The sequence below is a fragment of the Astatotilapia calliptera genome, chromosome 8 (assembly GCF_900246225.1).
Source record: "Astatotilapia calliptera chromosome 8, fAstCal1.2, whole genome shotgun sequence".
NCBI lineage: Eukaryota > Metazoa > Chordata > Actinopteri > Cichliformes > Cichlidae > Astatotilapia > Astatotilapia calliptera.
Window position 1 is genome coordinate 11,235,441 of NC_039309.1, and position 15,008 is coordinate 11,250,448.

At 38.3% G+C, this 15,008-nt stretch overlaps 3 protein-coding genes across 4 annotated transcripts; 2 read left to right on the forward strand and 1 right to left on the reverse strand.

Moving 5' to 3' along the window:
* Positions 1 to 621: 621 nt before the first annotated feature.
* fbxl15 (F-box and leucine-rich repeat protein 15) lies at positions 622 to 5,376 on the reverse strand. 2 transcript variants are annotated; one of them, XM_026178621.1, is made up of 5 exons: positions 5,221 to 5,376; positions 4,728 to 4,887; positions 4,135 to 4,637; positions 3,808 to 4,011; positions 622 to 3,679 (listed from the first exon to the last, which is right to left on the reverse strand). In XM_026178621.1, exons 1-4 carry the CDS (start codon positions 5,244 to 5,246, stop codon positions 3,822 to 3,824), a joined length of 879 nt encoding a protein of 292 aa, XP_026034406.1. In that variant the 5' UTR covers positions 5,247 to 5,376; the 3' UTR covers positions 622 to 3,679; positions 3,808 to 3,821. The 2 variants fall into 2 exon arrangements, with proteins under 2 accessions (XP_026034406.1, XP_026034405.1); XM_026178620.1 differs by having other exon boundaries at positions 4,728 to 4,890.
* A 1,182-nt stretch (positions 5,377 to 6,558) lies between these two features.
* gpx9 (glutathione peroxidase 9) lies at positions 6,559 to 8,231 on the forward strand. The gene is made up of 5 exons (XM_026178488.1): positions 6,559 to 6,761; positions 6,851 to 6,944; positions 7,453 to 7,583; positions 7,728 to 7,858; positions 7,936 to 8,231. The coding sequence occupies exons 1-5, from the start codon at positions 6,630 to 6,632 to the stop codon at positions 7,991 to 7,993; spliced, it is 546 nt and encodes a 181-aa protein (XP_026034273.1). The 5' UTR covers positions 6,559 to 6,629; the 3' UTR covers positions 7,994 to 8,231.
* A 606-nt stretch (positions 8,232 to 8,837) lies between these two features.
* On the forward strand, positions 8,838 to 14,990 carry ndufb8 (NADH:ubiquinone oxidoreductase subunit B8). The gene is made up of 5 exons (XM_026178487.1): positions 8,838 to 8,983; positions 9,225 to 9,351; positions 9,523 to 9,622; positions 13,686 to 13,841; positions 14,825 to 14,990. The coding sequence occupies exons 1-5, from the start codon at positions 8,851 to 8,853 to the stop codon at positions 14,915 to 14,917; spliced, it is 609 nt and encodes a 202-aa protein (XP_026034272.1). The 5' UTR covers positions 8,838 to 8,850; the 3' UTR covers positions 14,918 to 14,990.
* The last annotated feature ends 18 nt before the right edge of the window (positions 14,991 to 15,008 follow it).

The following is a 15,008-nucleotide window of genomic DNA, read 5'->3' on the forward strand; positions in this document are numbered from 1 at the left end:
TTACAGGCTAATGAGGCTCAAATTGCAATAACAGTGATATTGTTTCTTTTACAAACATTAATTTAAAGAACAATTAATTAAGTAACTCAACTTTTTACAGACATCATCTGTTGTTTTAAAACTTGTTTTACTTTCTAGGATTGCTGATTTGTATACATATTTACTTGTTTTTAATCACTCCTTACAGTGAGCATTTAGAATTTGGGTAATGTTCATGCCACTAGATGTATGTGTAGAAGGATGGATGTGTGTTGCTACAGTAGTGAATTCTTTTTTTTATTTTTTCTGAGTGATACTTCCTTACCAGGAAATCGTTTGCGCCAAGGATATGATTGTCTCCAGATCCTTCAGCAAAAGGAAAACAAAGACTGGATCTTTGTCATTTTAATGTACTGTAAAAACAAGACAATCAATAAAAATTGTATACTGTGGCTAATTTGTCTGTTTGCAGAAGGAAGCAAATAATAAGAATCTGGATTATTGTAAATGAATGGTTCCTGTCATTTCTGTCAGTGTCAGAGAAAACATAAGGATGAAAGTAATTCCTGATTATACTAGTATGAAAGCGGGATTAGTTTGTGTTTCCAGATTTCCCTTACACAGAAAAATCAGAGACAAATATAAGAGAAGATGACAGCTTTAATTGGTCTGTTCCAGTGAAAACATCTTGACATGGCACAGTTGGAACGGCACAGGTGTAAATAATACAATTAATGGTGACTGGATTGCGTTTAGCTGCTTCACTCTCAGGTTAAAGGGATTTTGTATGGCGGCTTCCGACAAAGTCAAGATCAAATAATGGAAACAGAGAAGTCCTGAAAGTGCATTTCAAATATGCAAAAGCAGGTGTGACTTCAAAATTTGGCTTAATTAGTTAGTCCCTGGCAATATTAGAGAGCAATTTGAATATTTAGAATCAGATTCAGGGTGAAAAGATTGCAGTGCTCAGTCTGACAGACTCGAATCTATCTCCTGGGCCCAAGATTTTTTTATTATGTGGCTATTAAAACTTTTAATAACTATCTAAACTGGCACTGGCCATCTAGAACATGATTTTGTTTTGCAAAACGAAATAAACCATAACTAGAGATTCTGAGAACTGAGCCATCAATAATACCCGTACATCTATGTTTTCTGCAATAGCATTTAATAATGTCTGCTGTGAGGAAGGCCTCTGTTTAATCCTTGTTAGTTAATCAGCTGCCACAGCAAATATAAATGAAACTCAGGTATTCTAGTAACAGGTAAGTTACTATGTCAGCAAGGACTTTAAAAGCAGCCAGAGATTAAAGATGGATTTATTCTTTGTATTAATAAGTACAATATATTAGCCAATGCCAAAGGCTAAAACTGCAGCAGAATGAACCAACTTCACTCCTGTGCCTTGGTATAAAATGATCAGTTGCTAGTGATCAATAATTTAGACAAGTGCCAGATTATTGACAGGAAGACAAAATATGTTTGGCTGCCTATGTTTGAAAAATCCCCCCACACACTCAATCATTAGAACTGAAATTGCTCCGCGGTATATGATATCGCAGCAATGTTTCTTTCCCCCCCTGCAGATCAATGCTAATTGAGGTCCTACATGATGAATGTAGTCTGAAATGTTTTTAACCCACTGACTGCTGAGCAGCAACAAACATAAGCAACTGCTGGGCTAAGTTAAGGCTGAAGGTGGGTATTTTGTCCTATTTGCATATATCAGGATACTTCATCTGTTCTGCAGGAGAAGTAGTCTTAACTCAAAATCTTGCTGAAAGAAATTCTCTCTCTGTTTGCCTAAATCTGGATGTTTACACCACCATATGCAACATGAATTGAAATTTCAAGATTTACCTTATAACTAATGACACAGTGAAGCCTCCGCTGAGGGACAGCGATACAATATGATGATCAGCACAGCCAACAGAAGGATGCCGGTCGATCCCTGAAGCCCTTCAAAAGCAACTCTCTTGGTGCAAATTCAGCTTGTGGACAGCACACAGCAGATGGGGTAAACCATGCCATCAAGTGGAAAATAGACCTGTTGTGTTGTCACGGAGACAAGATACAAGATACAACAGTCTGCCAATTGGACCACCAGAGGAAACTGTAAGGGGGATTTTTAACAAGTAGCAGTAGCAACAATATGAAGCCTTTATTCTTAACTTTATATTCACTGAGTCAAAGAGCCTGTTTCGGTTTAAGACAGACTTACCTGTCAAACACAGTTTCTGCTAAATTTGAAAAAGATAGAACTGGTGTTTTTCCTGTACTATTGATGCTGTAGTGGGAAATTTAACACCATGCGCTTTTTCTCTCATTTCATGTTCTGTAGTGTAAAAGTCAAGCAAAGAGGATTAAACTGACAAATATCCTGACTCACTGCTGCCACCTTGTGCCGGTGAAGGGAAGAGGCCAAGCCACTTTGCAGTCATAAAATTTTGTAGCGATGCCATTCACAGTACGGAATAACATATATATGAGCTCATCTACACTGATTTGAAAAAAATACATAAATAAAATGTGGGCCTGGGCATTTTCCCTTTATCTTAAACAAGATATATTTTCGTTATTTTAGCGTCTGATCCCACAAAATGTAATTCAGATAGTTTCAGCTCACTTTATTTAATATAATTATAAATTATTCACATCAGTGGCAGGAAAGCAGCACTTTTTCCCTACATGTAAAGAAGGAAAAAACGAAACTATCCTAGTACTATCCTGATTTCTTTTCTTTTTTCATAAAAAGAAGCACTTGCACCAAACAGGTATTTTCAAATTTATAGGAGGCGGTAAGGGCGTAAACAGACAACTCCATCACAGCAAAGTCAAGTGTCATTTTTGGCAGTATTTCACAATTTAATAGTACTTCCATAATTCATAGGCCAACAACATGTCAACAGGTCATTTTTACAAAAGCCATTTAAGGGATTTAATGGGAAATAGTCATAATAAATTCTTATACTTATTCAAAAGCTATGTATTTATTAATATTATGAATTAAAGGGGAACTTCACCCACATCACAGAAAAAAAAAAAAATTCTACTCATTACACTGTACATGTAACCATGCAATTCATCTCAGCTTTCACTGGGAAATTGTTGACAACAGTGAGATTTTACAGATGATCCTGAGGAGCCAGGATCATTTCTGGAAGACGTTAAGTAAGCACCGGAAACAAAACTGCATCCACTTTCCTTGTTTGTTGGTGGCAGCAGAAGACGCAGAAGTGGAGATAATAAAATCGGAATAAACAAAACAAATATTTACACAATTAAGTGGTAAGTGCGAGTATGCTTTTTGTGCGATTTGGTTGAAATGAACCTTTAAGCTGGCACACACATGCAAAATGAGATGTTTAATTGAACTCAAACATTTTTTTTTAATGTTTCCAAATGAAACATAAGGTGACAGGTTGGTAAAAAAAAGAAAAATTCCACTGTACCTTGTTTATACATTATACCCATCACACCAAATGATTAAGTAATAGTGCAGTGGTTTCTTTTGTACACGAGGCAGCAGTTCTTAAAAGTACATGGCTTACTTTACTGATGATATTTTCAAGTCCTTCTTAAACATGTATCATTAATCACATTCCACAAAAGCTTGAGTGCAACACATTCGTGTGTTCTTTAACTTTCTCAGAGCAACACATGCCCATGTGATGCAGATGAAAGTGAGATATGAAGACACCTGTAACACAATAACAGGTTGAAATCAGTCAGTCTTATCTGTTATTATATTTATATAAGTTATATAAAGATGATTGGAAGGTATATATATATATATATAATTGTGTATATAAGGCCGATTGTATCTACCTTCTATCAACTTGTTATATCTGGAGATTGATGAATGGTGCAAATCCTAGCACATCCTGCAGAAGTACAAGTGCCCTCTGTAAGGGCGGCTCAACATCAATCACTACATTGCGCTTCCGTAAAGGATCGAGGCTAGACTCTGTCACATTGTGGCAGTGATTCACCTTCAGCGACTGCAGCTTTGGGCAATACTCTGCAAGAGTCCTGTGAGCACAGCATGCAGAAGATTTTATGGAAGGGTGAACAAGTGAGCTAGTTGATAACAAAGCGTGGGAAGGAACAGCTCAAAGTCAGTTAGACTACTCTTTAAAATAAGATATCGCATACCTGATGGACTGGTTCCTGACCCGCAGGCAACCTGTCAGGTCCAGCTGCTCCAGACCCCTGCAGTTCTTGGCCACCTCCTCCACTGACTCATCAGTGATGTTGGCATTGACTGCCAGCGATAGAGACCTCAAATTTGAACACTTCTTGGCCAGGTAGCAGATGGCATCGTCCTTCAGCTGGCGACAGGCGGTGAGGTCGATCGACTGCAGCCCCCCGCAGTGGTCAGCCAGGCTGCGCAGGGACAGGCTGTCCACCCATTCGCAGTGTGCCAGGCCAAGGTGTTGCAGGTGCATGCAGCTCAAGGACACAGCCACCAGGGAGTGGCGGGTGAGACATGCACACCCGCTCATGTCCACCCTTTGCAGATGTTGGTTCTGGCCAATAACTGGCAGCAGTTCCTTATCGGACACCCAGTCTGAACAATTCTGCAGTGACAAGTTCTGCAGAACTTTATTGTCTTTTAACATGGAGCAAAATGCTTCCCTGGGAATGCATGGTGAGGTCTGTAAATATGACATAAGAAGAAAGAGGGCAGCCTCCTTTATGAGCATGTAATGCAGCTGGAAATCACGTCATTTCTTATCAGCACTTACCGGGGACAGATGAAAGGTCCTGCAGTTGGATAGGTACACCTTAATGAGGTTGTGGAACTGCTTGCTCACCCTCTGGAGGCTGACAAGGTGTTGCAGCGGTAAATAGCACAAAATATGTGGAACAAGTACATCCTCCCAGGGCAAGTCCAAAAGATGGCATCTGCTGAGGAGCAAACCTTGTTACAGATGAACTTTGATACTTCGGCGTGCTGATGCAAAGCAGTTTAACGGAATTATAAACACAGTTACATTTCAGCAAGCGCTTTGACAGGGAGACAGAACAGCAATTAACATTAGCAATAGATAACGATATGGCAGCTTTGTCAAGGAGATGGGTAGTTTATAGAAAGTTAGCAGCAATCAATAAATGGGAGCAGCCATCTACATTTCAGCGACTTGGAAGCTATCGCTGTTAGCCGCGAAGCTAGCATGCCGGGGCCACGAATCCAGACCGTTTTATACGCAAAATAAATCCCCTCTGAAAAGCACTTACGTTCGCATCTTAGCTTCTTCATCCATTATGAACCCGTTATGTTACAGTACGTTTCCACGAACATATCATTCTTCCCATGGATGACAAAATAAAATAGTTTCCTTTAGCATCTTCTAAAGCAATCAAGGTGTAACCTAAGCCTGATGGTGCATTAACGGACAGTCAGAAGGATATAGATCAATTTAACAAGAGGCTCACCAAGTGTCGCCGAGTGATGTAAATTTACACGTCAAAGAAGGAAGTAGTAACTTACGGGGGAAACATTCAAACTCTTATAGCAACTTAGAGCTATTGCTTTTCTATGAATTTGTATTTGATTTTTAATTCATTCGTTTAATGAATCTAAAGAGACCCAGTTCTGCACGGTTGCGCTGTGTTGTTAACTAAAGTAACAACTAAAACACCATCCTATCAGAGACTGTATTTTTTAAACGTATTTACAGTGTGCTGCACTAGAATGCCCGAGAATTAACATCTTAGCTTTGATATAGTCGTGGCTTTGTGGTTTACAGGGAGAACTTGAACTCAGCAGTTGTAATTTTCCGGGTTGACGTCAATGGTAATATTCAAAACAATTTATAGATTGATTTGCCATAACTGTAATAAATGAAAACTTGTTATTGATTTTTCAAGATCTCTGGATCTTCTTACAATCAAATATTTAGCTCATTTCATGCGCATTTCTTAAAAATATTATATTGATTTTTTCCCCAGTTTAATACAGTACCTCGAAGTAAGTTACAAAGTAACATTTATGAAGAGATTATCAACAAAAGAAAAATAATGTACTCACTTCAAACACAAAAGAAATAACTTCCATCTTGTAATTGTACAACTCTATACAAATTTGAATTTGAAACAAATCCATGCACAAAAAACTATATCTAAAACCTGTCCTGGCACAGAATGTAGAACTAGTTGTTGAAAAAGTTGTTGAAAAAGTACAAATAAAAGTAATAGATCAATTCAGCCATGAGAACTTGCGCACCCCTGTTAATTTTAACCCTGTTACCATATCATACAATAATCAAAAATTGTTTTGTTAGCCCACAGGGGCTTACTTTATTAGCTTTGTTGTAGTTTGAAATATCATATGCATACTGTTTTTAAGCAAAGATTTTCAGATAATTACTGCTAAAAGCAAAGATCCATATTTATGTTTAATATGTACTTTCCTGGTTGCAGTTGGCTGCCTATTACTTGTTACAACCACATGTTTGGTATACAAGTGTTGAACAATTAACCATGTTGCCTGCTCACCTCTGGCCAGAAGAACAATGAAGTCAGTCATGCTGAACAATTGCTGACCCATGAGTTGTGTTTCAGTGGATGAGACGAGCCAACAGGCTAGTTGAGTGAATACTCACTCTTGACCGACTGCAGTCACATAGACAAGCTAAAGAACAAGCATGGCAAATAAATCAGTCTATGATTTCTCTTCTGAGACCCTGCATGGACAGCCGGTTCCACTCAGTAGCTACAGAGGTAAAGTGCTTCTCATCGTCAACGTTGCAACATTCTGAGGGTCAACAATAGAGGAGGTAATATTCTGCAAGAGTTGACTGATTACTGTCAGACCACATTAACTCGTTATATTGAAGGCGAATGATTTTATGCCTTGTTCTCCCAGTACCACCGACTGAATGCACTCATGGAAATGTTTGGCCACCTCAATTTCACTGTCTTAGGATTCCCCTGCAACCAGTTTGGTCTCCAATCACCTGGTAAGGTGGATAATAGGGACCTGTATTGTTTTGTTATGGGAGCTTTGCATGCCACACTTCAAAACAAACCAGATTTTTTTTTATCTTTAATTTCTGATTGATTGCCCCTCGCAAACAGAAGGTTTGAACAGCATGAGACTCTGCAGAGCTTGTTCTTGAAATGACCATATTAAGGACATTCCCTGTCTTTCATATGATACAGAGCACACAATAGAATAAAAAAAACTTTGTAAAAGTTTTATTTAAAACAACGGCCATATTAACTTGAAGCAATGAGCAACTATACTACTACTATTATCCATCATTGTAACGATATAGAAGTTAAAAGTCTGCTTATAATACATTAATCTATTTGTACTTAAGGAATCTAAAAACTCTTTCCACCATATACAAGCTCTATTAGATGCACTGTGGATACTTTAATTAACAAGTTATTTTAAAGACAAGGTTTTGAATACACACGTGCAAAAAACAGAAGTATTAACTTTTTTTACGCTTGTCTGTGCAGAGGTGAATCATGAAATGCTCAATATTTTGAAGTATGTCAGACCTGGTGGGGGCTTTGTGCCAAAGTTTCCCGTCTTCAGCAAGGTTGAAGTGAATGGTTTAAACGAAGATCCTCTTTTCACCTTTCTGAAGGTACATTGAGTTTTATTGGAGGCTGGAAGTTATAAGTTCACTGAATGGATTTATTACCCATATAGTTTATTTTTTTCCTATCAGCGCTGCAGGTGCTTAACCCTGAAAAACTCAGATACCATGTCATTCCCTGTTTCACCACAGGAATCTTTGCCATTTGTCAACCCTGTTATTGGAGACATAAAGAAATTCTACTGGTCTCCGATCAAAGTCAATGACATTCGCTGGAATTTTGAGAAGTTTCTCATAACTGCAAATGGCATGCCCTTCAAAAGGTAAAGCCATAGACCATGAGTTAAACCCTTCATGTGATTTCAATTTTACTAAGTTCAGCATTTTCCCTTTGCTACAGGTATGAACTTCACTGTCCCATTGTGCAAGTGGAAAAAGACATAGCAGAACTTCTCTGATGGATTGTTTCAATATGTCGCTGGTGGCAGAGTGACGATCCCCCAGTAAATGCACAAGTGCACCTGAGCTGGATCTGATGGGAAGAGGAACGTGTCTTGGAGCTTCAGTGCATTCACTTTGAGAACAAGTTCCCTTCTGCCACTTAATGCGTTTTCATGTCACTGCCACGTTATTCTTTAATGTGATGGTGTCTGCTATTAAAAAAACAGATGTAAATAAAACACTATATGAAAAATATGCACATGGTTATTGTTACTTTAGTTTGCCAATAGAATTTCAGTATTATTTCTACATTTAACATATATTACATTACTAGACTGTCAATACAGATGAATCACTGTATAGAATTTATTAAAACTGCGATAGATAAGCAACTTGTCCAGGTGGTACCCGCTTTTCACCCTATGACTGCTGGAAAATGGAAATGGATGAATGGATGGAGTTTTGTTCTTTGTTGTTATGACTCCCCCACTTTTTTATTTGATGGAACTTCTAATACTCAAAAACACCGGTTTTGTGAGGTCTAAAAACAAATAGTTTGAATGTAGCTTAGTACGTTTTAAATTGTATTAAATCTTCATATATGTTTTTATGTATAAAACAGTTTTAATCTGGTAATGACCAGAGAAAACAATATTCTTTATCATTGGTGTATAATAATGAACTAACATAAAATCAAAATACTTAAAACTGTGTATAAATATAATGTTTTAATATATGTGCTGAAGCACTTTGCATCAGTGGTATTAGTGTGTTACTTTTCAAGTGCACTGGGAGTGCACGGTTATTTACCTTTATTTACAAATTGTGAGTACGGAATTTTTCCTTCTGCCGAACCGTACTTGAAATCTTGCGCATGCGCACTTCAGAGTATGTCGAACAGCAGCAGCCAGTAAACATGGCTGGTGTTGGTTTCCGACGGTGGGCCCAGGCTCTGTCTAAGGGAAAGGGGTCTGGTATTTCAGCCCTTTTGTCGGGATGTAGAGCAGGTTAGTTGTGTCTTAGTCTGGTAGTACTGTACAATGAATTTCTCTGGAGGTGTATATCAGGGTTTAACGTTTTTAGCCTCCTATGGACGTAACCTTGACATGCTAAGGTTGGCTTAGGCTAGCTTGGCGGCTGCTCTTCTATGAGGGTGCAGGCAGACAAAATAAAATTCTCATATTTCCTTTTTTGAGCCTGCGAGCTTTGACTGCCGCGATTTCACGTATGCATTTATTGCTCTTTCAGCCTCCGGCTTGTCAAAGGATAGCCTGCCTGGGCCATATCCGAAGACCCCGGAGGAAAGAGCTGCAGCTGCAAAGAAGTACAACATGAGGGTTGAGGACTATGAACCATATCCCGACAATGGAGAGGGGTGAGCTTTAATTTTAACAAGTCTCATGATTGTTGTTGTAACTGCTTTTGCCGGTACTGCTAATGTAGACGGCGAAAATGACTGTCCAGTCCATTCATTCTTATAACATTAAGTCACAAACAAACTGTAAGATTTCAAAGAAAATAATGAGCAATTACTGTGTTTTTGTAGCTTTGGTGATTATCCAAAACTGCCAGAAAGATCTCAGCAAGAGAGAGACCCCTGGTACCAATGGGACCACCCTGACCTGAGGAGAAACTGGGGAGAGCCGGTAAGATACCGACTGACATTAAAAGCTATTGTTGTCCTTTTTCTGAATAAATCATGAGTATAATGATGATGGTTCATACAGCAGTTGATTATTTGAAATGCATTGCAGTAGTAATTATGCAGTTTTACCTGAATAATTGTGTCTAGGTTGTCTGAGTGGAACACAAGTATGTTGCTTTAGGTATTTATGCACCAATAGTGCTTGCATGTGTAGTCAAGCCCCCAAAACACATTTCAAAACAGAAAAAACCCTGTCTTTTATTTATGATGTTGTCATTACTGAATTGTATTGTTTTTAAAATTAAAACTATATATCCATTAAATGTAAGATTTAACAAACTTGTCCATATAGAATATTTCTTTCAGATATTTAGGCTGCAATCACACTAATATTTTCTAGCATGAGTTCAGATTTTTTTTTTGTTAATACTAACATGAAATATAATTGAGTGAGGTAATAGATGTGGGTGTCTCTCTCATTATGTCTAAAAGTCTTAGTTTATGCCCACCATAGGCCTTTTCCAGGAAGCAGGTTAAACAAACTCTAGTCTAGTCTAGTCTCTGGTGATTAACTCTGAGATTGACAGGTCTGGGTTGTCAGTTCCAGAACAGCTGATCAGACTTAGTTCAGTCAACTAATTCTGAGTTTAGCACGTGTATGAGTAGACAAAGAAAGAAAGACATCATCGGTGTAGCTCTGGGGCCTGTTCTTCGTACCTCGCTAAGTAAGTTAGCTGGATTAGATTGTTGACGATTTCGCATGATCCTGGATCGTTCGGTTCCCCGAAGCTCATCCGGGACTTGCTGTCATAGCAACAGAGCCGTAAGCGTAAACCTGCTCGGGAGCAGGTTTACTTTATGTAAACAAGATTAGATCGTGGCCACTCAGGTATGTCCGCTTCATTTATACGAAAGCAACAGCGATATTCCACCACTGTTTCACCATAAATAAATATTATCAATGTAACTAAAGATAATGCAGCACCTGATCCTTTTATTGATGTCACACAGATACATACAGGTCATTTCCTAAAAAAGGGAAATGTACTATTAACATTCTATTACATGTATGTGATTATTACAGATGTAATTCATATTTTAGAGTAGTAATAGTAAATTACTTCGTGTAATCAAGATGAGAGACCACGGCTATAAAAGCGAAGGTGGATTTGGGAAGTCTGTCGCAGCCATGTCCTGTCCGTATACGCGACCAACCCATTGCGGAAGGTGCAAGATTGATAAGGAGAGTCCTCAGAATTCAGCGTATATTGCGGGATAGACAGGATCCTTTAGCTCAGCGCGACAGTGTGCTCATTGAGAGATATCGATATTCCCGTGAGGGTATTATTTACTTAACCAACTTGTTGACGAGGGGGTGCAGGACCACCACCTGTCTTTTTTTCCTCTGCCCTTTTCTTGGTTGCTGTTATGAACAAACTAACAGAGTATTACAGGCCAGTATTACCTTGCCAAGAGACGAAAAGCAATCTAAGAGATAAATATTACCATTCTGTAGAATACTCCTGTATTCCACTTTTACTTGTTCCCATGTTCTTGTGGGTCCTGTTGTGGCTCTAATGTGAAAGGGGATATAATATAACATATTATAATATAATATAATGCCATATGATATTGGACAATATAGTGTCATATGATAGATCTACCCTACTGCCTACTGGTGTTGGCCAGAGGGGCCGATGGCGCGATATGGCAGCCTGGCTACAACCGTAGCTGCCTCCACCAGTGTGTGAATGTGGGAGTGAATGAATAGTGGTATCGTACAGCGCTTTGGGTGCCTTGGAAAGCGCTATATAAACCGAATCCATTATTATTATTATTATTATTATTATTAAATTACCTACGAGTTTGATTTGTCAGCAACTTTCTGCCAGCCCTCTCTCCTTGCTTTTGCAGCCTTTGCAGTGTTCTCTTGCGTTTTAATTAAACTCTGAAACTCCTGAAATCCCGCACTCATGAGTTCTTGCTCTGCTGCCGGAAAATACCGTGCACGCCCCTTCGACATTTTCGCCGACCAATCAGCGGGTTGCCGATCAATGTTTCTACTATTGATGCGTAGCCCCTTTTACGACACCCAGTGATGTCACATTACTGCGTCCAGCTGTACTAATCGTCAACAGCAGGTGTGTTTGGGGAACCGGATTAGCGAGCTCACGGTTAGCGCGATGGTTTGGTCTTGGATGTGTCATGTGATCTTGGATGTAGTGAGCGACGTACGAAGAACAGGCCCCAGATATCAGGATTCACCTGGGCAACAAGTAAATAAAGAGCATATCTGCTTTAATGTTCCCCAGTTCCACCATTTATGGTCTAATCTAATAGCAGCCTTCACTGATAAATGATAACTCTCTTATGCCCATAGCAGACATTTACTGATTTATAGTTTATAAGTAATGCTAGCTGTTTTACATTCAACTCAAAATATGGAGGGCAACCTTACGAGTCCATAAAGAATGTTACGTTTTATCAGTAAACGCAAACATTTTATGAGAAATATCTAAGATTTTATAGAGCTATACAGGCCTAATCCTGTATGGGTGGAATTGTGACATTAAAAAACAATAATTCCTAAAAGAAATTTAATTTGTAGTTCTAAATAAATTCTAAATGCATTTAGGACATTTTTTACTCACTTTATGTCTCGTCCACAATGTTATTTCTCTCTCCACCAACGTAGGTTACAATTACATTAGTATGACCTATTATGCAAATTAGGCAATGATGTCATTTAGTGACTTTTAGGACAGCCAATAGCAATTTTCCTTACTGAGGAGTTGGCAACACTGCGTGTGGCTCCTGACTACGGCAACCGTAATGCTCCGGCAATCCATCAAGCAGTGCGCCTTCATAGCTTACCAAAGTCGTACTAAAACATTTTTTGACAGATTTCTGTGCGCCGTGTACTACATAAAATTGGTTCGAGGTCAGTAAGCACAGCCAGAATTCATACATAAGGCACACTGTTGATTTTTGAGAAAATGAAAGGATTTTAAGTGTGCCTTATAGTGTGTAAAATACGTTATACAGAAGAAAAGAATATATCGCGATATATATCGTTACCGTACATGCTTCAAATTATACCGTGATATGGATTTTAGGCCATATCGCCCAGCCCTACTGTCCAGCCATACAAATGCACTTGGATTCAGAGTCACTTCTACCTGGATAAACCCACTTAGAGTGATTGAGAGGATTTTAAGTAGAAAATGTGTTAAGGTTCAGACTCTGAATTTCAGACAGACATTTAAAAAATATTGTTTGATATCATTTAATAACTGAACCTGTCAACACATTTCACAATGTTCACGGTTGACTGTAGCTCAGGAGGTAGAGCAGGTCATCTACTAATTAGAAGGTGGTTAGATCTCTGGCTGCTCCAGTCTGCTTGCCAGATATCCTTGGGCAAAATACTAACCTAGAAAGCAATTGAGCATAGAAAAAGCTGCTCATGTAAATGGGTGAATGAGGCATGCTGTATAAGCACTTTGAGTGCTCAGCTAAAGAAGAAAAGCACTATATAAGAACCAGTTTGTTTACCATTTAACACAGAATGTCTGAAGCCTGCATTTTAAAAAGTCAGTCAAATGCATGTAGTCTTAAACACATTTCAATGATGAAATGAAACCAAGTGTCATTCAGCTGATTCAGGTACAGCAGGAGGGAATGAGTCAGAGAAGAAAATCTGCGAGTGAGCAGGATAGGTTTAAAGAGTATGTTACCATGGTAATTGAATCAGAGTTTAAGTTAACTCTCTTTCAGGAACAGAAAACCTAGATTTGCACAGATTTCTGTGTTTGTTTTTTGTTTGTTTTTTTAAAAACCCTCTGTTTTAGTGAAACCCGTTTCTTGTGATAGGGCCCAGGCTAAAATGCAACTAAAATGAGGTCAGCACCATTAACAAGGAACTGTGTTCAGTTTAGCCTGGCTGAGACCCAGCTCTCTTTGCAGAATGCAGTTTTCTGAGCTGTCACAAATTGACTAAAATTATAAAATAAGCAATTTAAGATTGCGTTTGAGAGTTAATCTGTGATTGTTCTACCTCTTAGATGCACTGGGATTTTGATATGTACATCAGGAACCGTGTGGATACATCTCCCAGCCCTGTGCCATGGTCCACAATGTGCAAGCAACTGTTTGGTTTCATTGGGTTCATGCTGTTTATGTTTTATGTTGGAGAGAAATTTCCAGCATACCAACCTGTTGTAAGTACACACCTTAATGCAAGAATTCGGTTTTCTTTGTTTTTTTGTTGGTGTTTTTTTTCCCTCACTGTTACAATTTTCAGCAGCTTAAAAATGGCTGGATCATCATTCTTTCAATTTTATAGTTTAGTTTAGTCACTATTACTTACTCTTTATGGTTTCCTTCTTTTTTATTCTTCTTCTTCTTTTTTTAAAAAAAAAATCTAAATGTCTCTGACATTGACATGGTGTCAGAGCCAGATACAGAGTTAGAAGGATGGACCCCTCTAAACCCCCAGAAAGCTATTTCTGTTCATCTAGACCATAGGTGTCAAACTCTGGCCCGCGGGCCAAATTTGGCCCACAGCCTAATTACATTTGGCCCGCGAAGCCATACCAAATTACTATTAGAGCTGGCCTACTGGTATTATACAGCTAATATATATATTGTTTAGTATTAAGCTTTGCTTGTTCCATATTCAGTTTTTCAGCAAAACGTGTTTGAGCACATAAGAAAAGATTCATTCTTATATCTGGAGGAATAAATATATTTCAAAAAATACTAACGTTAGCCCGCGACTTTGTTCCAGTTTTGAATTGTTGCCCACTGTGTATTTGAGTTTGACACCCCTGATCTAGACGTTCTGTTATCAGTAAGAAAAACATTGCATCACTTATCCAAGCGACTTCTTCAGTTTGATCTCAGTCTTATCTGGATGGTTGAGCATGGATCAAGGCAATACCCCTAAACTAACCCTAGTTAATAAAGATTTCTTATTAACACTAGATTCTTTTGCAGTCTAGTGGCCAATTTGATGATTGTTGATACAGAGGAAGATACTAAACGTGGCAAAACACATGATCTCCATAATTATATTTACTAAATATTTTATTTTCAGTAATTATATAACAGTGTATGTTAAAGTTAGAATCACCTTTTCTGTACAGTAACACTGTTGGTGTACAAGGTTTCATTAAAGTAATTGTCTTTTGTTTTTTTCCAGGCACCGAAGCAATATCCCTTCAATGACCTGTACTTGGAGAAAGGAGGAGATCCTGAAAAACAGCCTGAAGAAGTCAAACATTATGAATTATAATCACTAAAATGTGATTCTACTTGTGTGTATATATATTTCTGTCAAGAATAAAGACTTATGTTCAAAGTTAAAAGTTTGTATTTGCGTGATT

What these genes read in the sequence shown, in the direction of transcription:
- fbxl15 (XM_026178620.1), bottom strand. Translation starts at nt 5,246, where the DNA reads ATGGATGAAGAAGCTAAGATGCGAAC. An exon ending in GGACCTTTCATCTGTCCCCG is followed by an intron (nt 4,638 to 4,727) that starts GTAAGTGCTGAT and finishes TCATATTTACAG; the next exon opens with ACCTCACCATGCATTCCCAG. An exon ending in GTCAGGAACCAGTCCATCAG is followed by an intron (nt 4,012 to 4,134) that starts GTATGCGATATC and finishes CTGTGCTCACAG; the next exon opens with GACTCTTGCAGAGTATTGCC.
- ndufb8 (XM_026178487.1), top strand. Translation starts at nt 8,851, where the DNA reads ATGCGCACTTCAGAGTATGTCGAACAGCAGCAGCCAGTAAACATGGCT. An exon ending in TTTGTCGGGATGTAGAGCAG is followed by an intron (nt 8,984 to 9,224) that starts GTTAGTTGTGTC and finishes TTGCTCTTTCAG; the next exon opens with CCTCCGGCTTGTCAAAGGAT. An exon ending in TATCCCGACAATGGAGAGGG is followed by an intron (nt 9,352 to 9,522) that starts GTGAGCTTTAAT and finishes GTGTTTTTGTAG; the next exon opens with CTTTGGTGATTATCCAAAAC.